The 25,192-nt window shown below is 40.1% G+C and overlaps 1 protein-coding gene across 1 annotated transcript; it reads right to left on the bottom strand.

Annotated features, from left to right (window-relative positions):
- Positions 1–316: 316 nt before the first annotated feature.
- On the bottom strand, positions 317–23,285 carry LOC101272564 (olfactory receptor 1440-like). The gene is made up of 3 exons (XM_049713424.1): positions 23,203–23,285; positions 22,774–22,857; positions 317–1,283 (listed from the first exon to the last, which is right to left on the bottom strand). Exons 1-3 carry the CDS (start codon positions 23,283–23,285, stop codon positions 317–319), a joined length of 1,134 nt encoding a protein of 377 aa, XP_049569381.1.
- Between the last annotated feature and the right edge of the window lie 1,907 nt (positions 23,286–25,192).

Raw genomic sequence — 25,192 nt, 5'->3', positions numbered from 1 at the left:
TAGTCCCATTCTCTCCTGCCTGCAGTCTGAAATTCTGAAAGGGTATGTAAGGGTCAAACACTGAGAAACTGAAGGTTATATTGACATAAAAATTAATATATTAATTTGTGAAGTCATTGCTGGCGTAAGAGAGGAGAGTCAACTGTCAAGACTCAAAGAAGCCACAGGATTTGCCTGGCACTGAACCAGTGCTGGATTTAGATGTGTTGACTCACTTGAAATCCTTCCAGAACACCAGGAATAACGTTAAATGCATTTCTCTTACATAGTCTAGAAACTTCCAGTCAACAGGGTCACTAATCTACCAGACCTTTAATTAGCTGTGACAATGGGAAAACATTCTCTTCTTCTTACACCACTTAAGGGTATCTTTGATTTCCTTGTTCCTTAGACTGTAAGTCAAAGGATTCAACATGGGGATCACCACTGTATAGAAGACTGATGCCATCTTGTCATAGCCCAGAGAATGATCAGTGCTGGGGTGCATACGGACAAAGAGTCCTGATCCAAAGAAAAACGTCACTGCTGCCAGGTGAGAAGCACAGGTGTTGAAGTCCTTGGCCCTGCCTTCAACTGAGCTGATCTTCAGGATGGTGGCAGGGATATAACCATAAGATATCACGATGATTAAGATGGATGCCACACCAAAAATCACTCCTATCAGAAACTTTATCACTTGTAGGAGAAAGGTTTCAGAGCAGGAGAGGACTAATAATTGAGACAGGTCACAGAAGTGATTGATACCATTTGGTCCACAGAAATGGAGCTGAAGTAAAGCACACAGTTGGATCAATGAGCCAGAGAATCCAACTATATACGCTCCAACCACCACCTGCACACAGAGGGTGGGGGACATGATATCTGTGTAGAGCAGAGGATTACAAACAGCAACACAGCCATCATAAGCCATTGCTGCCAGGAGACAGCATTCCGTCAGACCCAGGCTAGCGAAAAAGAAGTATTGCATGGTGCATCCCATAAAGGAGATGAATTCAGGCTTCCGGAAGAAGTCTGAGAGCATTTTGGGTGTTGTAGAAGTAACATAGCAGAAATCTAAGAAGGATAAAGATAAGCTGCTGAGGAAGAAGTACATGGGTGTATGTATGGAGGAGTCCATCCTAATGAGGATAATGAAACCCAGGTTCCAGGCCACTGTCAAGAGGTAAGTCCCCAAGAACACTGAAAAGAGACCAATCTTGAGCTTGGGAGAATCTGAAAATCCCAAAAGGATAAATTTGGTGCCTGTTGTATTGTTCCTTCCTCCAGCCCTTGTCTTGAAGTCTCTTCAAACTGCAGAAGAAGTTTGGGTTAATGATTGTCTATTTTTAATATTATGAAGCATACTTGTTTTGGATATAGTCTCAGGTTTTTGGACAAAAATTATCCATAGTCAAGATAACTTTTTTAAACAATGTAAGAAATTATAAAAATTATTTAAAAAAACATTGGGAATCCCGTTTCTCAGTTATACATGATAGTTTGTGGCAAATTTTTCTGCACACACACGTGTGCGCACACATAAACACACAGATGTTGCCAAACTGCTGTCTAAAAATGGGTACTAGTTTACACAAGTTCAAGATTTTATGACAATATACCTTACCATCCCATTCAACACTGCCCATAATTATTTAGCTTTACTCTTTGACAATCTTACACATTAAAAAAAATACTTTTTCATTATTTTTTATTTGTACTTACTTTATTGATTTACTTATATATATATATATATAAAACATCTTTATTGGGGTATAATTGCTTTGCAATGGTGTGTTAGTTTCTGCTTTATAACAAAGTGAATCAATTACACATATACGTATGTTCCCATATCTCTTCCCTCTTGCATCTCCCTCCCTCCGACCCTCCCTATCCCACCCCTCTAGGTGGTCACAAACAACCTACCTGATCTCCCTGTGCTATGCAGCTGCTTCCCACTAGCTATCTATTTTACATTTGGTAGTGTATATATGTCCATGCCTCTCTCTCGCTTTGTCACAGCTTACCCTTCCCCCTCCCCATATCCTCAAGTCCATTCTCTAGTAGGTCTGTGTCTTTATTCCTGTCTTACCCCTAGGTTCTTCAAGACATTTTTTTCCCCTTGAATTCCATATATATGTGTTAGCATACGGTATTTGTTTTTCTCTTTCTGACTTACTTCACTCTGTATGACAGACTCTAGGTCTATCCACCTCACTACAAATAGCTCTATTTCATTTCTTTTTATGGCTGAGTAATATTCCATTGTATATATGTGCCACATCTTCTTTATCCATTCATCCGATGATGGACACTTAGGTTGTTTCCATCTCCGGGCTATTATAAATAGGGCTGCAATGAACATTTTGGTACATGACTCTTTTTGAATTATGGTTTTCTCAGGGTATATGCCCAGTAGCGGGATTTCGGGGTCATAAGGTAGTTCTATTTGTAGTTTTTTTAAGGAACCTCCATACTGTTCTCCATAGTGGCTGTACCAATTCACATTCCCACCAGCAGTGCAAGAGTGTTCTCTTTTCTCCACACCCTCTCCAGCCTTTATCGTTTCTAGGTTTTTTGATGATGGCCAATCTGACCGGTGTGAGATGATATCTCGTTGTAGTTTTGATTTGCATTTCTCTAATGATTAATGATGTTGAGCATTCTTTCATGTGTTTGTTGGCAGTCTGTATATCTTCTTTGGAGAAATGTCTATTTAGGTCTTCTGCCCATTTTTGGATTGGGTTGTTTGTTTTTTTGTTATTGAGCTGCATGAGCTGCTTATAAATTTTGGAGATTAATCCTTTGTCAGTTGCTTCATTTGCAAATATTTTCTCCCATTCTGAGGGTTGTTTTTTGGTCTTGTTTATGGTTTCCTTTGCTGTGCAAAAACTTCTAATTTTCATTAGGTCCCATTTGTTTATTTTTGTTTTTATTTCCATTTCTCTAGGAGGTGGGTCAAAAAGGATCTTGCTGTGATTTATGTCATAGAGTGTTCTGCCTATATTTTCCCCTAAGAGTTTTATAGTGTCTGGCCTTACATTTAGGTCTTTAATCCATTTTGAGCTTATTTTTATGTATGGTGTTAGGGAGTGATCTAATCTCAAACTTTTACATGTAGCTGTCCAGTTTTCCCAGCACCACTTATTGAAGAGGCTGTCCTTTCTCCACTGTACATTCCTGCCTTCTTTATCAAAGATAAGGTGACCATATGTGCGTGGGTTTATCTCTGGGCTTTCTATCCTGTTCCACTGATCTATCTTTCTGGTTTTGTGCTAGTACCATACTGTCCTGATTACTGTAGCTTTGTAGTATAGTCTGAAGTCAGGGAGCCTGATTCCTGCAGCTCCGTTTTTTGTTCTCAAGATTGCTTTGGCTATTCGGGGTCTTTTGTGTTTCCATACAAATTGTGAAATTTTTTGTTCTAGTTCTGTGAAAAATACCAGTGGTAGTTTGATAGGGATTGCATTGAATCTGTAGATTGCTTTGGGTAGTAGAGTCATTTTCACAATGTTGATTCTTCCAATCCAAGAACATGGTCTATCTCTCCATCTATTTGTATCATCTTTAATTTCTTTCATCAGTGTCTTATAATTTTCTTCATATAGGCCTTTTGTCTCCTTAGGTAGGTTTATTCCTAGATATTTTATTCTTTTTGTTGCAATGGTAAATGGGAGTGTTTTCTTGATTTCACTTTCAGATTTTTCATCATTAGTGTACAGGAATGTAAGAGATTTCTGTGCATTAATTTTGTATCCTGCTACTTTACCAAATTCATTGATTAGCTCTAGTAGTTTTCTGGTAGCATCTTTAGGATTCTCTATGTATACTATCATGTCATCTGCAAACAGTGACAGCTTTACTTATTCTTTTCCAATTTGGATTCCTTTTATTTCCTTTTCTTCTCTGATTGCTGTGGCTAAAACTTCCAAAACTATGTTGAATAAGAGTGGTGAGAGTGGGCAACCTTGTCTTCTTCCTAATCTTAGTGGAAGTGCTTTCAGTTTTTCAAGATTGAGGATGATGTTGGCTGTGGGTTTTTCATACCTGGCCTTTATTATGTTGAGGAAAGTTCCCTCTATGCCTACTTTCTGGAGGGTTTTTATCATAAATAGGTGTTGAATTTTGTCGAAAGCTTTCTCTGCATCTATTGAGATGACCATATGGTTTTTCTCCTTCATTTGGTTAATATGGTGTATCACATTGATTGATTTGCGTATATTGAAGAATCCTTGCATTCCTGGAATAAACCCCACTTGATCATGGTGTATGATCCTTTTAATGTGCTGTTGGATTCTGTTTGCTAGTATTTTGTTGAGGATTTTTGCATCTATGTTCACCAGTGATATTGGCCTGTAGTATTCTTTCTTTGTGATATCCTTTTCTGGTTTTGGTATCAGGGTGATGGTGGCCTCATAGAATGAGTTTGGGAGTGTTCCTCCCTCTGCTATATTTTGGAAGAGTTTGAGAAGGATAGGTGTTAGCTCTTCTCTAAACATTTGATAGAATTTGCCTGTGAAGCCATCTGGTCCTGGGCTTTTGTTTGTTGGAAGATTTTTAATCACAGTGTCAATTTCAGTGCTTGTGATTGGTCTGTTCATATTTTCTATTTCTTCCTGATTCAGTCTTGGCAGTTTGTGCATTAAGAATTTGTCCATTTCTTCCAGGTTGTCCACTTTATTGGCATATAGTTGCTTGTAGTCATCTCTCATGATCTTTTGTATTTCTGCAGTGTCAGTTTTTACTTCTCCTTTTTCATTTCTAATTCTATTGATTTGAATCTTCTCCCTTTTTTTCTTGATGAGTCTGGCTAGTGGTTTATCAATTTTGTTGATCTTCTCAAAGAACCAGCTTTTAGTTTTATTGATCTTTGCTATCGTTTCCTTCATTTCTTTTTCACTTATTTCTGATCTGATCTTTATGAGTTCTTTCCTTCTGCTAACTTTGGAGGTTTTTTGTTCTTCTCTCTCTAATTGCTTTAGGTGCAAGGTTAGGTTATTTATTCGAGATGTTTCCTGTTTCTTAAGGTAGGATTGTATTTCTATGAACTTCCCTCTTAGAACTGCTTTTGCTGCATTCCATAGGTTTTGGGTCATTGTGTCTCCATTGTCATTTGTTTCTAGGTATTTTTTGATTTCCTCTTTGATTTCTTCAGTGATCACTTCGTTATTAAGTAGTGCATTGTTTAGTCTCCATGTGTTTGTATTTTTTACAGATCTTTTCCTGTAATTGATATCTAGTCTCATAGCGTTGTGGTCGCAAAAGATACTTGATACGATTTCAATTTCTTCAAGGCTTGATTTGTGACCCAAGATATGATCTATCCTGGAGAATGTTCCATGAGCACTTGAGAAAAATGTGTATTCTGTTGTGTTTGGATGGAATATCTTATAAATATCAATTAAGTCCATCTTGTTTAATGTATCATTTAAAGCTTGTGTTTCCTTATTTATTTTCATTTTGGATGATCTGTCCATTGGTGAAAGTGGGGTGTTAAAGTCCCCTACTATGAATGTGTTACTGTCGATTTCCCCTTTTATGACTGCTAGTATTTGCCTTATGTATTGAGGTGCTCCTATGTTGGGTGCATAAATATTTACAATTGTTTTATCTTCTTGGATCAATCCCTTGACCATTATATAGTGTCCTTCTTTGTCTCTTCTAATAATCTTTATTTTAAAGTCTATTTTGTCTGATATGAGAATTGCTACTCCAGCTTTCTTTTGGTTTCCATTTGCATGGAATATCTTTTTCCATCCCCTCACTTTCAGTCTGTATGTGTCTCTAGGTCTGAAGTGGGTCTCTTGTAGACAGCATATATTTGGGTCTTGTTTTTGTATCCATTCAGCCAGTCTGTGTCTTTTGGTGGGAGCATTTAATCCATTTACTTTTAAGGTAATTATTGATATGTGTGTTCCTAGTCCCATTTTCTTAATTGTTTTGGGTTTGTTATTATAGGTCTTTTCCTTCTCTTGTGTTTCTTGCTTAGAGAAGATCCTTTAGCATTTGTTGTAAAGCTGGTTTGGTGGTGCTGAACTCTCTCAGCTTTTGCTTGTCTGTAAAGGTTTTAATTTCTCCATCTAATCTGAATGAGATCCTTGATGGGTAGAGAAATCTTAGTTGTAGGTTTTTCTCCTTCATCACTTTAAATATGTCCTGCCAGTCCCTTCTGGCTTGCAGAGTTTCTGCTGAAAGATCAGATGTTAACTTTACGGGGATTCCTTTGTTTGTTACTTGTTTTTCCCTTGCTGCTTTTAATATGTTTTCTTTGTATTTAATTTTTGACAGTTTGATTAATATGTGTCTTGGTGTGTTTCTCCTTGGATTTATCCTGTATGGGACTCTCTGTGCTTCCTGGACTTGATTAACTATTTCCTTTCCCATATTAGGGAAGTTTTCAACTATAATCTCTTCAAATATTTTCTCAGTCCCTTTCTTTTCCTCTTCTTCTTCTGGAGCCCCTATAATTCGAACGTTGATGTGTTTAATGTTGTCCCAGAGGTCTCTGAGACTGTCCTCAGTTCTTTTCATTCTTTTTTCTTTATTCTGCTCTGCAGTAGTTATTTCCACTATTTTATCTTCCAAGTTACTTATCTGTTCTTCTGCCTCAGTTATTCTGCTATTGATCCCATCTAGAGTATTTTTAATTTCATTTATTGTGTTGTTCATCACTGTTTGTTTCATCTTTAGTTCTTCTAGGTCCTTGTTAAATGTTTCTTGCATTTTGTCTATTCTATCTCCAAGATTTTGGATCATCTTTACTATCATTATTTTGAATTCCTTTTCAGGTAGACTGCCTATTTCCTCTTCATTTGTTAGGTCTGGTGGGTTTTTACCTTGCTCCTTCATCTGCTGTGTGTTTTTCTGTCTTCTCATTTTGCTTATCTTACTGTGTTTGGGGTCTCCTTTTTGCAGGCTGCAGGTTCGTAGTTCCCGTTGTTTTTGGTGTCTGTCCCCAGTGGCTAAAGTTGGTTCAGTGGGTTGTGTAGGCTTCCTGGTGGAGGGGACTAGTGCCTGTGTTCTGGTGGATGAGGCTGGATCTTGTCTTTCTGGTGGGCAGGTCCACTTCTGGTGGTATGTTTTGGGGTGTCTGTTGCCTTATTATAATTTTAGGCAGCCTCTCTGCTAATGGGTGGGGTTGTGTTCCTGTCTTGCTAGTTGTTTGGCATAGGGTGTCCAGCACTGTAGCTTGCTGGTCGTTGAGTGAAGCCGGGTGTTGGTGTTGAGATGGAGATCTCCAGGAGATTTTCGCCGTTTGATATTACGTGGAACTGGGAGGTCTCTTGGTGACCAGTGTCCTGAAGTTGGCTCTCCCACCTCAGAGGCACAGCACTGACTCCTGGCTGCAGCACCAAGAGCCTTTCATCCACACGGCTCAGAATAAAAGGGAGAAAAAGTAGAAAGAAAGAAAGAAAGAAAGAAAGAAAGAAAGAAAGAAAGAAAGAAAGAAAGAAAGAAAGAAAGAAAGGGAAAGAGGACAAAAGAAAATAAAATAAAGTAAGGTAAAATAAAATTACTAAAATAAAAAAATAATTATTAAGAAAAAAAATTTTTTAAATAAAAAGAACAAAAAAATGGACGGATAGAACCCTAGGACAAATGGTGAAAGCAAAGCTATATAGACAAAATCTCACACAGAAGCATACACATACACACTCACAAAAAGAGGAAAAGGGGAAAAAATCATAAATCTTGCTCCCAAAGTCCACCTCCTCAATTTGGGAGGATTCGTTGTCTATTCGTGTATTCCACAGATGCAGGTACATCAGGTTGATTGTGGAGATTTAATCCGCTGCTTCTGAGGCTGCTGGGAGAAATTTCCCTTTCTCTTCTTTGTTCGCACAGCTCCCGTGGTTCAGCTTTGGATTTGGCCCCGCCTCTGCGTGTAGGTCGCCGGAGGGCGTTTGTTCTTCGCTCAGACAGGACGGGGTTAAAGGAGCCGCTGAATCGGGGGCTCTGGGTCACTCAGGCCGGGGTGGGGGGGGGAGGGGCATGATGCGGGCCGAGCCTGCGGCAGCAGAGGCCAGCCTGACGTTGCACCAGCCTGAGGTGCGCCGTGCGTTCTCCCGAGGAAGTTGTCCCTGGATCCCGGGAACCTGGCAGTGGCGGGCTGCACAGGCTCCCCGGAAGCGGGGTGTGGATAGTGACCTGTGCACGCACACAGGCTTCTTGGTGGCGGCAGCAGCAGCCTTAGCGTCTCATGCCCGTCTCTGGGGTCCGCGCTGTTAGCCGTGGCTCGCGCCCGTCTCTGGAGCTCCTTTAAGCAGCGCTCTTAATCCCCTCTCCTTGTGCACCAGACAACAAAGAGGGAAGAAAAAGTCTCTTGCCTCTTTGGCAGCTCCAGACTTTTTCCCGACTCCCTGTGTCTGATTCTTTACAGCAGAGTGAGTCTCAACTCTCTGCCATCCTATCTTGAATGCGTTTTTGGTTTCTGTTTTTTACTTTAGGATGGCACTGCATAGACGGATCATGTTCAGAAAGACCTTACAGAGATTTGGAATCGGGAATAAGAAACATAAATAGTTCTCTTCTCTCCCATGGCTCCAACTGTTCGGTTTAAAGGCATGAAAGAGAAGGAAAGGAAGAATGAGAGGGTAGAGGCAAGGGTAGAGACAAGGGTAGAGAGACAAGGAGGAAAAAACAGGGAGAACTGGGTGAAGTGTGTAGGAAACTTTGAAAAGTCAATAAACTGATCTCCCCAAAACACACACCGAGGAGTCCTTCCACCTCCCTTCACTCCACTTTGCTGTCTTCTCTCTCAAAATGTACAAGAAGAGAAGTAATTTTTGTTGTGTAGCCAAGACACTAAGGCAGACTAAGCCATTGTCCTTTGATCCTCAAGGTCTGGCTTTTCTCTCCCCAGACACTACATGGGAAGGACGTCTTAGAGGCGATAGAAGAGGCCAGCCTATTTCTAATATATTAGTTGTGATGTATTAGAAATAAGGTCTGCTCATGCTTCTAACATGTCTTTAATCTCTCGGTGTATTCCCATCCAACCCTCTTTTTAAATTTTGCACTTAGCTGTATGTGACAGCTTAAAGAGAATAGTTTTGAAATATTTTCAAAGTTTTACCTAATATATTCTTCCCCACATATCTAACCATTCCCTTATTTCAAGCAGATAAGTTGTTAGGTTTTTGAGCCTCAGAGAAGAGATGTGACAGCAAAAGGAGTTTGAAGCAGACATGATGAGGTCAAAAACATGAGTGAGTCTTCAGGATGGCTTACAGACACAGCCCAAGGGCAATAGCACAGCTATCAAATAAGTTTAGAGACACCAAGGACAGAGAGACCCTAACCAAAAGATGGATAGAGGCTGGGTCGGCAGGCAGAAACTTAAGAGAATGTAATCATAGTGCTTCAGGTCCACTGGGAAGTGACGGCTTGGGTTCTACAGAGTGTCCTCAGCAGCTATAGTCAAGGATGAGAGCAATAGAACAGTTCCCATTGTACCAAGAGTAGCTACGAATAGTCATCAGACCTAACATGTCTTGATGATGGGGATAAATGGCATTCAGCAGCAGAATTCCATTTGTGATTTGACAGCCAGGAATCTGATGAGGCAATAGATATTTCAGGAGATGCTGCTATGGAGAGAGGTCAAGGACCTGAGCCCCCGTTGTCCTGGCATCATTCAAGCCCTCTAGAACTTAGACACAAATGTAGGGAGAAGAGCGAAGGACCCTTGAATTAACCAATTTTTTTCCCAGTAGAGAAGTAAGGGGAGTGCAAAGGAAAAATAATAAAAATTATTTCTTGAGTCCCTAAATTTGTGGATTGATTATCAAAACCTCATGAGTGCATTACAAATATTATTTTCCTCCATGTGCATTGTAATAGACCCCTGACTTTACCTTAACGTATTTAACCATTTTCTTCACGTAGCATATAAATTGTTTCCAAATTTCCAATGAATGTTTCGAATATAGTTACTCTGAAACATTTCTAATGAGGGGGACAGGCAGCCTTCAAAATGGTCCCCAATGATCCTTGAACTTACGTAGACCCTTCCTATATATAACAGGGCTAACCCATGCAACCGAGAATATTGTTCTCTGCCATCAGTCGGCACCAGCTTGCGAGCTATGTGAGAGATCTATTTGGAAGTGGATCCTCCAGCCTCGATCTAGCTTCAGAAGCCTACGCCTTGACCAACCACTGAATGCAGCCTCATGAGAGACCCCGAGCCGGAACCACACAGCCAAGTTGCCCCTGGATTCCTGATCCACAGAAACTGGATGAGATAATAAATATCTCTTTTTGTTTCAAGGCACAAAGTTTTGTAACAATTGCTTGCACAGCAGTAAGTAATTAATATATTAAGAATAGGGTTGACTTTCGCAAAAAGAATCATATTTTTTTGATTCTTGGTCTATATTACAAAATTACTTCCAGGATCAGGAATCTTTCATTTTTAATGACAGAAAAAAAAGAACTGATCAAAACAATCAAGTGAATCTATTAGCTCATAAAACTGAAGTAGTCATAATATGTTGGACTGTAGAAGTGGAAGTTGGTGAAGAATTTAACAAGTAATTAAATGCAGATCTTTCTTTGAGGGATAGTACTGGGTACATATTTTGGACTCTTGAAATGACTAAAGCTTCATTTTTAAAATGCAGTTCATTTCATTGATATTAGAGTCACAGATATATACTATTTTGTTTTCTTTTCTCTGTCTCCTGTATATTTGGCTTGCTGGTTATTTATGTACCATTCTGCTAGCCCTCTTCGTTTCTTTGAGCTTTCTGCCACCTGTTTGCTTAGTTTAAATACTCTAAGTCCAATTTAATGTGTCAGTTAGTAGATCAGTATCAATCTGTTTTATATAATTTCCGTGCAGGTTTTACTCTTTAACAGGAATTACCGGTGCGTTTCTCTCTTCATTTTAACTTCATTCATGTACCTTTCGGCAATTAAAAAATAACCTTTATAATTGATCTATTCAATAAAAGATGTGCAATTTGAAAGCTTAAAAAAAAACAAGTAGTAAGAGAAATTGTGATCCAGTGGCTCAAACAGTATCATAAACCTCCAGTCTCTTCGTTTTTGTTTCATTTGCCTTATGCAGAAATGTCCCATCCCGTGGTAACAAAATTGTACGAGTTCTAGATCTCACAGAGTCACTTCACATCATCCAAAAGAAGAGAGCATCTCTTCTTGTAGCTTCCACAGAAGAGAAAAACATTTCTCTCCCAAAAGGTCCAGCAAACATCTCCTTGCATCTTTCTGGTTTTGACTGGGCTATACCCCTCACTTCGACACTAAGCTAGTTGCAATGGCTATCAGATATTTTCTTTTTTTTAGTTGAAGTATAGTTGATTTACAATATTGTGTTAGTTTTAGGTGTACAGCAAAGTGATTCAGTTATATATTTTTTCAGATCATTTTCCATTATCGGTTATTACAGATATTGAATATAGTTCCCTGTGTTATACAGTAAATCCTTGATTCTTATGTATTTTATGTACAGTAGTTTGTATCTGTTAATCCCATACTCCTAATTTATCCCTCTTCCCTTTCCCCCTTTGGTAACTATAAGTTTGTTTTCTGCGTCTGTGAGTCTATTTTTGTTTTGTATATACATTCATTTGCATTATTTTTAGATTCCACATATAAGTGATATCATATAATATTTGTCTTTCTCTGTCTGACTTACTTCACTTAGTATGATATTCTCTAGGTCCACGAATGTTGCTGCAAATGGCAATATTTGATTGTTTTTTTATGACTGAGTAATAACCCATCTTCTCAAACCAATCTTCTGTCGATGGGCACTTGGGTTGCTTCCATGTCTTGGCTATTGTAAATTGTGCTGCTATGAACATTAGGATGCATGTATCTTTTTGAATTAGAGTTTCTGTGTGTTTTCCAGATATATGCCCAGTAGTGGGATTGCTGGATCATATGGTAGCTCTATTTTTAGTTTTTTAAGGAACCTCCATACTGTTCTCCTTAGTGGCTATGCCAATTTACATTCCCACCAACAGTGTAGGAGGGTTCCTTTTTCTCTACATCCTCTCCAGCATTTATTATTTGTAGACTTTTTGATGATACCCATTCTGACAGGTGTGAGATGATACCTCATTGTGGTTTTGATTTGCATTTCAGATATTTTCTAATTGTCCTAAGCCCGTCGGGGTTCAACCCCGAAACCCAGAGTTGGAACCAATCCCACTCAAGCAATGATGGCTGAGGACAGAAAAGGTTATTTTCCCCTTCAAACTAACAAATATTTTCCCCTTCACAGTGAGTTACACCTAATTGTAATTGTTAAACAAAATTAAATCAAATGAATAAAGAAGGCTAGAGTTTTCCTCAAAGGTGTTTAACTGGCCAAAGCAGGAAAATCTCACATATGACCTTCTGTTGAAAAACTACCAGGAATAGCACGTACGATGAAAAACAATTCCAGAACCTTCAGAGATCTGGAAGCCACAGACACCAAAAGTGTGAAACAGAGAAGGAATACTTGCTTTGCCTTTGGGTAAAAAGAGGAACTGCAAGAAAAAAAAAAAAGTGTCATCCAGACAGATAGCACAGATGATAACAGCAAATTATAAATAGTGTATGTCACAGGATACATGAAATAAGTAAAGGAAAGGTTGGACTGGTAGGAGTGCTGAGATGCAGGACTTCCCAGAACCCACCTCTTCTTGATTAGGCTCAAGGACACCTCCCAGCTGCTTCTCAACCCCAGAGAGGTTGTTTTCTAGACTGGGGATCAAGTTGAAGGGTGAAACGATCCCTGCTATGCTGCTTCCTTAGCTTATAGTTGTTAGAAAATGGACTATGGGTTTTATTGTGTATCTGATATAAGGATCTCCTCCCTCTGGTCCATGTGGATCAATTTTGCTCCTTAAGGATTCCGTAAGATGAAAACAACCCAGCCTTCCTTTGCATAAAAAAGAGGTTTTATTAGAATAAAGAATATACCATACAATATCAACGTGATACTTTACACATGCCAGCTTTTCTACTTATGTTGATATATAAGTCCAATCAGACATCGTGATTCTATTTCAGAAGAACTTGGAGAGAGATGAAACCTCTGTTCTTCCGTGAGGTCTCCCTGGATCCCAGATGCCTGTTTATTTCTAGAGTGTGGTCCCACCAAAGTGTGTGGTTTTTCTGTCTTCCAACCAGATGGTGCCAGCCATCTAGTCTGGCAACACTGATGGGAGATGCTGCCACACCCAGTTTATAACAGTTCCAAGCCATGACTGCAAGAGCCCGCCATGGCTATTTCTTTACTTGTAGGAATGAAGGGAATCTCGTCCCTGGCCAGATCCATATGTGGTATTGCACATAGGAGATTCGGACCATCATTAGAAAGGGATAGGGAAGCATGAAGAGTGAGGATGGAATAAAACCAGCAAAAGTCAAAAATAAACAGTTGGGGGCTTCCCTGGTGGCGCAGTGGTTGAGAGTCCGCCTGCCGATGCGGGGGGCATGGGTTCGTGCCCGGTCCGGGAAGATACCGCATGCCGCCGAGCGGCTGGGTCCGTGAGCCATGGCTGCTGAGCCTGCGCGTCCGGAGCCTGTGCTCCGCAACGGGAGAGACCACAGCGGTGAGAGGCCCGCGTACCGCAAAAACAAAACCAAAAAAACAAAACTAAACAGTTGGTTTTTCTTCCCCAGTTATTTAGGAGATGTTACAGACAAGGAGATGCACCAAAAATTCAGAGAAAGTAGCCTTGAGACAGGCTGGGACCTGGGACCCTTTGCAGCAGTGCTGTAACGCTCGCATGGGGACACACCTTTCCTTGGGCCACAAAATACAAAGAAACTGTATGGGACTAAAAGCAACTGCATGCATGCACAGTTAGGGCAAATTCTGGACAAAACATACAAAGAGACAAAAAACCCAACTGCCACTTTTGAAGAGCCCAGAGCAAAAGCAGGGTACTGTGCATGCCCCCTGCACACAACACTCCACCTAAGGGGTGGGCAAACCACCTAAGCGACCCCCCTCCAGCCCAACCCCTGGACACACCCCTACCTTCACCCATATAAGGAACAAGCTCGCCCCGCCCCCATGCCCCCCCACCTCAGGGAGCTGGCAAGCAAGGGAATCTCTTGCTTGGTCTCACTCCCCTGTGCTGCAGCAGGGGCCCCAACAAAGCCTTTCCTTGTCTGGCATCTGATCAATTTCTATTAATTAAGGAGGCCAAGAACCCTGGTTGATAATAGTGGTAGATCAAGATGATGGGAGAATTCTGGGATACATGTTTTATCTCCTTGCAGGCAAGACCTCAGACTCTCCCTGCTCCGTTGTACATCAGGGAAATCCAGATCAGTTTTCTGGACACAGGGAAGTGAAATGCAAATGTTTCCTTATTCGTGTGGATCAGCGCAAAACAAGCAAACTCTAGGTTTGCCGAGGTTTAAGGTCAGAAACATGAGACTAGTAATCTTTAGAAAAAAGTTGAAAATCTCATCAGAGCTCATTTAATGCATCAGTTACTAATTTGTGAATGAGTGTGTGTATGGGGGAGTGGGGGTAATCATATATACCTACCAAAGAATTAGGGAAATGTAGAAGGTAGATATGGACACTACTCAGGTTTCTGGAAATGCTAAAAAACAAGCCACAAAACAATATCACAACAGATAATTAAAATGTGTAAACCAGGCATTTTAGAGGCAAAATATTTCTTAGATCAAAAGAAGGAAAAGCTGTCAATTAGTCAATCTGTAAATAATATATTGATTAAAAGGGAAGATGGTCACTTAGAAGACAGAAAAATGAATGCTTGGGGAGAAAAATTGGTAGCTCCCTGGCCCAGGGCCTCAGCCTATCTGGATGCGGTAGCCGGGCACATCAGACGTTGATATACGTTATCCACTTTGCTTTGATTCCTGTCTCTACACACAGACTTTCAATTGTAATTTGCCTTTCCACGTGGTTTCTTCAGCTAGAGGAAAAATGGTACCACTGGCACAAGTACAAACTTGGGGGCTTTGTTCTTCACTGAAAACTAAAAATGGCACACGGGCGTATGCAGCCAGCTATTCTGAGCGTGGTTAACTTCAGACCATCTGGAAAAGATTTTCAGACGTTGCAAAATGAGCACCACACCCTGAGTTGTGGTAATGTTACTAAAGTGACTTTATCTCCAGCTAGCTAGCCGCCCCCTGGAGACAGATGTACCTCGTCCTGTTTCAAAGAGCTATAAAATATCTGATTCTTTTAGTGACAAAAATATTCTGTTCGATGTATATCTGATCTGTGTATATGCTCCATGATGAATAAACTTCTTTGCAAAGTTTTATTTAACACTTGGCTTACTGTAAACCCCAGATCGTTTTTGCTTTATTCGTCTTGTGCCAATCCCCATCTTAAGCACTAGATTTAATTATTATTAATGAATGAGCATTACTTTCTCCTGGGTAGTTGGGTAAACTGCAAAAAATCCTATCTTCTCGGGTTTCCCTGGTGGCGCAGTGGTTGAAAGTCTGCCTGCCAATGCAGGGGACACGGGTTCGTGCCCCGGTCCGGGAGGATCCCAAATGCCGCAGAGCGGCTGGGCCCGTGAGCCATGGCCACTGAGCCTGAGCGTCTGGAGCCTGTGCTCTGCAACGGGAGAGGCCACAGCAGTGAGAGGCCCGCGTACCGAGAAAAAAAAAAAAAAAAGAACCCAAACAGCATGGTTACAACTGAGATAACTATTAACAAACCATTATGTTCAGAGATGCCTACTAGTTTAGCCCCACTATGGAATGTTGCTACCACCTGGTAGAAGTATGCCTAATCTGTAGGGTGAGTTGTCTTTTTTGTTTTGTTTTGTTTTTTGCGGTACGCGGGCCTCTCACTGTTGTGGCCTCTCCCGTTGCGGAGCACAGGCTCCGGACGCGCAGGCTCAGCGGCCATGGCTCACGGGCCCAGGCGCTCTGCGGCATGTGGGATCCTCCCAGACCGGGGCACGATCCTGTGTCCCCTGCATCGGCAGGCGGACTCCCAACCACTGCGCCACGAGGGAAGCCCGTAGGGTGAGTTTTAAGAGGTGACTGGTGGACTAAAATCCACATGAGAACCCAGCATTGCAGTAGTAACTGACCTTCCTCAAAAACATTGTATGCTCATCATGCTCTCATCACTCTACCATGAGCTCCTCAAGTACCCGAGCTTGATACTTCCATGCAGTTTAATTCTGGGAAAGAAACCAGACCAGGGAGATGGGGAATTTACTGAGTATATTGTAAGTGTTGAATAACATTAATAAACAAATATATTCTCAGAAGGATAATGTAATTGAGAACAGGTAAGTTATACATTCACAGTACCATTTTAAACAAATCATACTGTTTAATTCTTAAAAAGAGGCATCAAGACATAATGAAAGAACAGTCTCAAAGAGTGGGCATCATAGTTTCAAAAAAAAAAAGTGATAATGTTATCACATGGCATAGGATTGAATCCTGCCTATTTTCATCTGTGTGGTCTTGTGACCCTCAACTGATCTCACATAAGCCCTTCATTCATCTGTGAGATGCACCTAAACATGTCAACATTGTATATTTGTGGGAGGATCATATGATATACAACCCATATGAAAACCATTATGTAAGAACTATTCAAATAGGACAGATTATCATTTTGATTTTTAAATTCCCATTTGTCTCTGAAGAAATACCTCCAACTGTAATATTCTGATACCAGTTTATTAGAAATGCATGGTAATGTATATTATTATTGTTCCCAGCTGACTATATGTTTTCATTAAATACAAGCTAACTATATGTTTTAATTAAAATGTCAACTAATTTGGACATAGTTTTAAAAAGACTTTCATTTTCAGAAAATCTTGGCATAGTGATTTTTGATAAACAATTACCTTTGCTGTCACTGTCAATTTTTTATTATTATGAGATTAATATTATTAGGAACACTAATTACTTATGAATAATGTGAACATTATACTTCTGGAAAATATTAGAGTATATTAGACTCTTTGGAATTACTAGATAAGACTTCAACTCAAAATGAGCCATTAGGAAATTATGTGTTGATTAACACATAAAATGAAAATTCCTTAACCATTGATATAATGAAAATTGCAGCAAAAATTTTAAATAACAACCTGTTGATTGGAATGAAATTCAGGTTGACACACAAAAATCTGATGAGCCTGTTCAAAACTATTGCAATCAACTTCAGATTATTTTTAAAGAAAATTCTGGTCTTCCTTCAGATGTTAATTCCACTTGGGTAACTTTAACTCTATGTTTATTTATGGACTGAACTGGGACCTTTCTTTTCCAGTAAAAAGGACCAGGATGGAATGAGAAACTATGTCCACCCCAGATTTAGTTAATCTGGCAAACCAGCTCTCTCATACACTAGATGAGTCACCTAAGAGAAAGACCACCGTAATTTTTAACCTTCATCTCTAGTAAATGAAGCCAAACCCTCCTAGTTTCTGTTATTGCAAAGAGCCAGGACATTGGAAAAAATATTGTTATAAATCTAAGTACTTGCAGCTCTCTAACAAATCTTTCCAGCATCCTCCCAATTCTCCATGATGAGACTCCAAGGAACGACAGGGGCTCTTCCCAACCCTCCCTCTTAACTGGCTTGGAGAAACCTTTCTCCAGATTGGAGATGAATCTCTTCAAGTCCTAAATGACACCAGAGCCACATTCTTGGTGCTCAACCCTGCTATTATAAAACAGCCCCTGCCTTGGAGTCCTAAAACAGTTCAAATAGTGGGGATCTCTAATGAACCTCAAGAGGTTCCTGTCTCTGAACCTATCCCCTATTGTTTAAGCCCTTTGAGAGATACACACCCTCTTTTCCTTAGTTCCTGCACCCCACCCATTTATTAGGTTGAGAGTTCTTAGAGAAGTATCATGCTTGAATTTCTTTCTCCCAAAAGGGGGAAATAATCCTAAAATTTGACAGTAGTCATCAAACTAACCAACCAGGTAAATTAAATGACACTTTGACATCTTTTATTTGTTCCATCTGTGACAGTACTAGAGCTGATTCTGGAAACACTGATCATTTGTCCTTATCGAATTAACTACCATTCTCCTTATGGGCAAAATCTCCAACTGATGTTGGCAAAATTCACAGTGCATCTCCCAATCAAGATTCAAATAGATCCTTCAAAACGTCTTCTCAGAATTAATCAATACCCTATAAGTCAAGAAGTCCTTCAAGGCATAAAGCCCATAATAGAAGATTACAAGGTTCAAGGCCTCATTATCTCTTGCTCTAGCCCCTGTAACAACCTCATTTTACCAGTGAGAAAACCTAAGGGCCAAGGGTGGAGGTTTGTCCAGGACCTTCAAGCAATAAACAACCTTCAAGCGATAAACAAAGTTGTTATCTCTCAACACCCTGTTTTTCCTACCTTCGTATGTTACTAACATCCATTCCCACCGGAAGTAAATTCTTTACTGTAATTGATCTATGCAGTGCATTCTTTAGTATTCCAGTTGATGAAGCTAGAAACACACATAACAGAAGACAAGGTAAGGACTTTGCTCATATGTTGCTTATATAATAATTGCTTCGGATGAAGTTTTCACTGAAGGCAAACTTTGGAAAACCAAGCAACTGCTGCACTTGATCATTATGTTAGTAATGACGACTACTGTGACTACTAGATGGCCTGTTTGTTTTTGACTCCACTAGAGAGCTTACAGCAAAAAATCGATACGCTTGAGGTTTTAAACCCTCAGCTCACTTCCCAGACAACTGGAGTGCCTCTATTTTATGCATATATATACATATATATAGCCAGCTATATATATAAAGCTAGCAATACAGGCTTTTTTTTTTTTTTACGATACTCGGGCCTCTCACCGCCGCGGCCTCTCCCATTGCGGAGCACAGGCTCCGGACGCGCAGGCCCAGCGGCCATGGCCCACGGGCCCAGCGGCTCCGCGGCATGTGGGATCTTCCCGGACCGGGGCACGAACCCGCATCCCCTGCATCGGCAGGCGGACTCCCAACAACTGCGCCACCAGGGAAGCCCAATACAGGCTATTTTAATTCTTTTTTTCAGATATATATATATATATATATTCATATTCTTTCCCATTATAGATTATTACAAGATATTGAATATAGTTCCCTGTACTATACAGTAAATCCTTGTTGCTTAACTATTTTATGTGCAGTAGTTTGTATCTGTTTATCACATACTCCTAATTTGCCCCTCCCTCCTCCCTTTCCCCTTTGGCAAACATAAGTTTGTTTTCTGTATCTGTGAGTCTGTTTCTGCTTTGTATATAGATTCATTTGTATTATTCACATGTATTATTTTTTAGATTCCACATATAAATGATATCATATATTTGCCTTTCTCTGTCTGACTGACTTCACTTAGTATGATATTCTCTAGGTCCATCCATGTTGCTGCAAACGGCAATATTTCATTCTTTTTTATGGTTGATTAATATTCCAGCATGTGTGTGTGTGTGTGTGTGTGTGTGTGTGTGTGTGTGTGTGTGTGTGACATCTTCTTAAACCAATCATCTGTCAATGGGCTCTTAGGTTGCTTCCATGTCTTGGTTATTATAACTAATGCCGCTATGAACATTGGGGTGCGTGTATCTTTTCAAGTTAGAGTTCTTGTCTTTTCCAGATATGTGCCCAAGAGTGGGATTGCTGGATCATATGGTAACTCTATTTTTAATTTTTTAAGGAACCTCCATACTGTTTCCCATAGTGGCTGCACCAATTTACATTCCCACCAACGGTGTAGGTGGGTTCCATTTTCCCCACACCCTCTCTAACTAAAATAAATATTTTATTTATTGTAGATTTAGGGTCGATAAAACTTAAAATCAGGACCCAGTTTAACTGTGCGGGTTGCAGAGCCTCTTAAGTTAATGTAATGACATGTTTGAAAAAGAACAAGACCCTGAGATTCGGACCAGGGACTTATTAGTAGGCTCAAATGAAGCTGGTAATCTTGAACTCCCGAATTACCCTGAGCTTCCCTAGCCATGAGGCAATCCCTCTTAACCTGTCTGAAGAGACTAGCCATTCCTTGCTCAGTGGCATTTCTTAACCTCATGTGATGCAATTGCCTTGCAAGAGGATGCCTATTTATGTCAAGACCCACCAAACCAGGCTTTATTGCTACCAGCCTGTTATTAGATTCAAAATCAGCATGCTCCAGGAGAACAAGTGCAAACTATAACCTTTTAGAAGAGAAATTATTCCTCCCAAGCTTGAAAGATATTGTCGATTTATTTGGGGAAAATCCTGGGGGAATACAGGAATACCTCGGAGATATTGTGGGTTTGATTCCAGACCACTGCAATAAAGTGGAAATCACAGTAAAGGGAGTCTCAAGAATTTTTTGGTTTCCCAGTGTACATAAAATTTATGTTTACACTATTCTGTAGTGTATAAGTGTTCAATAGCATTATGTCTAAAAAAGCTATGTACATGCCTTAATTTAAAAATATTTTAAAAGATAAAAATATTTTTAATTTTAAAAAATTACAAAATGTATTAAAAATTATTTTTATTTAAATTTAATTTAAGTTAAATTTAAGTTAATTGAATTAAAATTTTTAATTAAATTAACAATTTTTTAATTGAGTTATTTGTAGTGAGGTGGATAGACCTAGAGTCTGTCATATAAAGTAAGTCAGAAAAAGAAAAACAAATACTGTATGCTAACACATATATATGGAATCTAAAAAGAAATGGTTCTGATGAACCTAGGGGCAGGACATGAATAAAGACACAGACGTAGAGAATGGACTTGAGGACATGGTGGGGGGGGAGGGGGGAAAGTGTAAGCTAGGACGAAGTGAGAGAGTAGCATTGACATATATACACTACCAAATGTTAAATAGATAGCTAGTAGGAAGCAGCTGCATAGCACAGGGAGATCAGCTCTGTACTTTACCTAGAGGTGTGGGATAGGGAGAATAGGAGGGAGACACAAGAGGGAGGAGATATGGAGATATAGGTATACATATAGCTGATTCACTCTGTTATACAGCAGAAACTAACAACACTGTAAAGCAATTATACTCGAATAAAGATGTTAAAAAATTTTTTTAATAAAAAATAAAAATATTTTAAAAGATACAAAAAAATAAAATTAAAAAATTAATTAATTTAAAAAAATAAAAATATTTTATTACTAAAAAATGACAACCATCATCTGGGTCTTCAGTGAGTCATGGTAGTAACATCAAAGACCACTGATCACGGGACTTCCCTGGTTTGCTCAGTGGTTAAGAATCTGCCTGCCAATGCAAGGGACACGGGTTCAATCCCTAGCCTGGGAAGATCCCACATGCCACAGAGCAACTAAGCCCGTGTGCCACAACTCCTGAGCCTGTGCTCTAGGGCCCTCGAGCCACAACTACTGAACCCCTGTGCCACAACTACTGAAACCCGCGTGCTTGGAGCCCATGCTCTGCAACAAAGAGGAGACCCTGCTCACCGCAACTAGAGAAAGCCCATGCGCAGCAACAAAGACCCAATGCAGCCAAAAATAAATAATAAATAAATAAATTTATTTTAAAAAAAGACCACTGATCACAATCATCACAACAAATATAATAAAGAAAACAACAACATATACCATATATTCATACGCAGGATTTGGTGTCACATAGTCATGGGTTCAAATATTGAACCAATCCCTAACTAACTATAAGATTTTGAGCAACTTATTTAGCTTCTCCAAATTTCGGTTTCCTCCTCTTCAAGGGGGATTTTGGAGTATTTAGTAAGTTAACACACATAAAGCACCCAGTACAGTTAGCGCATAGCCTAGCACATGGTAGGAGCTTGATAAGATTGAGTTCCCATTCATCTAACATATTTCAGGCCAAAGAGGTTCTGTGAAGGAGTGGAAGAAAGTAAATGTGAATACATGTGTATATACACATTGCATATTTATATGCAATGTGTATACACAATACAATTATTTCTGGGGGTATATATTATATAGATATAAACAAGAAGTAACTTTCTAAAAAGATAGATAGATAGATAGATAGATATAGATATAGATATACAATCGTGTTTTCTTCTACAGAGTAAGTGTTTATCTTATCCTTTGTGTTCTGCTGCTATCCTGAGTTTGATCACCAAGTACCAGAAGAGATCTTGATTAGCCTTGGGGGATCGGAGGACCTGGCCACAGGGATAGAGCTTAATAAGCATTGTCTTCAGAGCATTTATGCAAATATGTGTTCTCCATTCCACCCCAGAGACCAATTAACTACAAATCTGTGAAGTTGGGTGATACATTCCTTTCTCTTTAAAAAAAAAAAGACCTTCCAGGGCAAATGTAATAAAACATCTCCAAGGAGAGAGAAAAAGCCCTTTTTCTCAAATTCACCCCCAACCCCAGGTTTTAAAACTTCCAAAATGACCTCAAATGCAGACACTAGTTGATATCAGAAGAGATTCTTAAAGATTACATCCTCTCCTTCTTCTCCCGATACATCTTTTCCCTCTACTTTTCTCCCCACAAACACACATTCTACGCAACAAGTGTATATTTTTATCTTTGGGGAACAAACCAACCTCAAACTTGCTCTTCAAACTTGTTAGCGCTTTGGGTACTGGAAGCAGGTACTGAAGCATGATTAGCTCCTTCCAAAGCAGAACGCAAGACAAGTATAAGCTAAATGACAGACACAACAAGAGGGAGGGGTAAGTGCAGTCATTCATCTTTTACTTTTCATATTCATGTCCATATTAATCTTACCTTATAGAGCACCCTAGATCTACGAGCCTATGTAGATGACGAAAGAGTTATTTGGCTTTCAGTTTTTTCCCCATGTACCTCTCAATTCTACCTGTTTTGCCCAAATTCAGCCCCCATCTTGGTTCTCCTTAGTGCTCCTTTGATGGGCATCTGGAACCATATTAAGTCCTTGCAACTAGGAATAGAATTAAGCAGACATAAAATTTCTGAAGGAACTTCTATCCCCTTGAACACGGCCCCAATTATTAACAAGTTGTCTGGAAAGCAATTTGGAAGGGCTGTAATTGGGGCAGACTTTGCATAGCAGATTTTCCAAACAATGCAGAGACCTCTAACCTCTGAAACCTTTCATCTCTCTTCTGACTGATGACTTGAATGTTGCCATCTGAATCTTAATGTCTTGGCACCTTTGAGTTCTCACCTTACGTGGAGAGGGACTCATTCAGTCCCGTCAATCATTTGTACATCCAGATGATAGACAGACCTAGAAGAGCAAGCCTTGAGGGCACTGGGCTCTTACCCAGTGAGGGGAGGAGGCCTCATGAACTCAGGAAGGATGGCACGATCACAGAAAACCAGTTTGGCTGCGGTTCTCCTTGTCATTATTGCATTTTTTTTCTTGCATTCCCAACTGCATCTGTTAAACTCAGATTAGGCATAGTTAGTTATAAAATTTAACACTTTCTTGAAGATCTTTCATAAAAGATGAGTTGAGTTATAAATCAGTGCTACCAGATCCCATCAGTTTCTGCCTGTCTTCCACGTGCTAGATTGTTCATTTTACTGCCCTGTTATCTCTTCACCATGGCTTTGAAGGCTGGTGTTATTCACAGAGATGCAGCCCCAGCAGGTATAAATCCAACAAAGTCACTGAGCCCCTCAAGCTCTCTTCAGCTCTGTAAAATAGGCTTGGTGTTGATTACATCTACACCACAGGATCGTAGGGAGTCCAGATTCAGACCAAACTGAACCTCCCAGAGTTTGCTGCAAGAATGAAGGAGATTTCCTTTCTCAAGGGAAGAAGCACCTCTTTGTGAGCAGAGTTCAGCGATGTAAAGTGCTTCATAACCCTTAAGATAACTTCCATTTAATGGTCTAGAATAACATTCAGGGCATCCATATGTGAGAATAAAACCCTGGATAAGCTTCTCCTCTTGATTCAATATGTCCAGCTTCACTTTCTGTTTCTGGGGATGGGAAATTTCATTCTTAAATATGAAAGTTTTCCCTCCTAATGGCAACATTCAAAACAGACTTTCAGTTGACACATCAACCTCCAGATCGTCAAATTCTGCAACCTCACCCCTGTACACCTCTTACAATCCTATATGGTCCATCAGTGAACTCCTTTTTTTCTGTAAGAAAAGCATATTTTAACCTATCACATGAGGAGGAATTGTTTCCAATAAAGGCTCAGTTTCATAAATAATTATTTAAGGATATTAAAATATTCAGTGCTGGGCTTCCCTGGTGGCGCAGTGGTTGAGAGTCCGCCTGCCGATGCAGGGGACACGGGTTCGTGCCCCGGTCCGGGAAGATTCCACGTGCCACGGAGCGGCTGGGCCCGTGAGCCATGGTCGCTGAGCCTGTGCGTCCGGAGCCTGTGCTCCACAACGGGAGAGGCCACAACGGTGAGAGGCCTGCGTACTGAAAAAAAAAAAGAAAAAAAGATTCAGTGCTGATAGCAATCACAGTGCCAATTTATTAAGCAAACATTCTATCTCAGGACCCATGAACCTTTCACACATTGTCCATGCGATCCTCAAACAACTCTGTTAACTGATCCTCAAACAACTCCGTAGTCACTGTTCTCCCTGTTTTGCTAATAGAGAAAGTGAGACTCAGAACAGAGAAATGAGTTTTTCAATATCCCACCACTGGCAAGTGGCAGAGTCAGGATTAGAACCCGGCTTGTCCTGAAGCCTACCCAGAATCATAACCACTACCTTATCCCTTTTCTGCTAACCTGAATAGCTGCCCCAAACAACCTGAACCACATCACGGACCTCAGGTCCCTAACTTGCTAAATGGTGGACCCTACTCAGAATTGGGGGAGGGCTCCAGCACAGCTGTTTCTGTTTAGCTCTCAGTTTCTCCATGTGACTCTCCACCTGTGGCAGACCATGCTAAACTTTGCTGTGGGTCCCTTGCTTTTCTTCAAGAGGAAAGAATCCTCTCTTGATTCTCAGAACTCTACATACCTTTCACAAACAGATGCATAACCTCTGAACATAGGATAAATCTTAAAACCACATTGGTAAGATTAGCATTGTGAGAGATCTCCTAAACTGCACAAATGATGGCATGGTGATGGCTAAAATGAGGTTCACACTGTCTCACTATCCAAATTTGAGCATTTTAGCACTGAAAACTCTGTAGTAGGAACTATTGAGAGGGAAGAAGGTGGACCCCAATTCTAAGGGCATCTCTCTGTGCAAGTACCAAGAAGAAAGTGAAGAAGGTCAATGAGACCTTGACTGGCAATGGGTAGATATGGAATGATTTATGAA

Source organism: Orcinus orca, chromosome 8, assembly GCF_937001465.1.
Source record: "Orcinus orca chromosome 8, mOrcOrc1.1, whole genome shotgun sequence".
Taxonomy (NCBI): domain Eukaryota; kingdom Metazoa; phylum Chordata; class Mammalia; order Artiodactyla; family Delphinidae; genus Orcinus; species Orcinus orca.
Note: the sequence above shows the minus strand (reverse complement) of the source record. Positions and strands in the feature narration are given on the sequence as shown.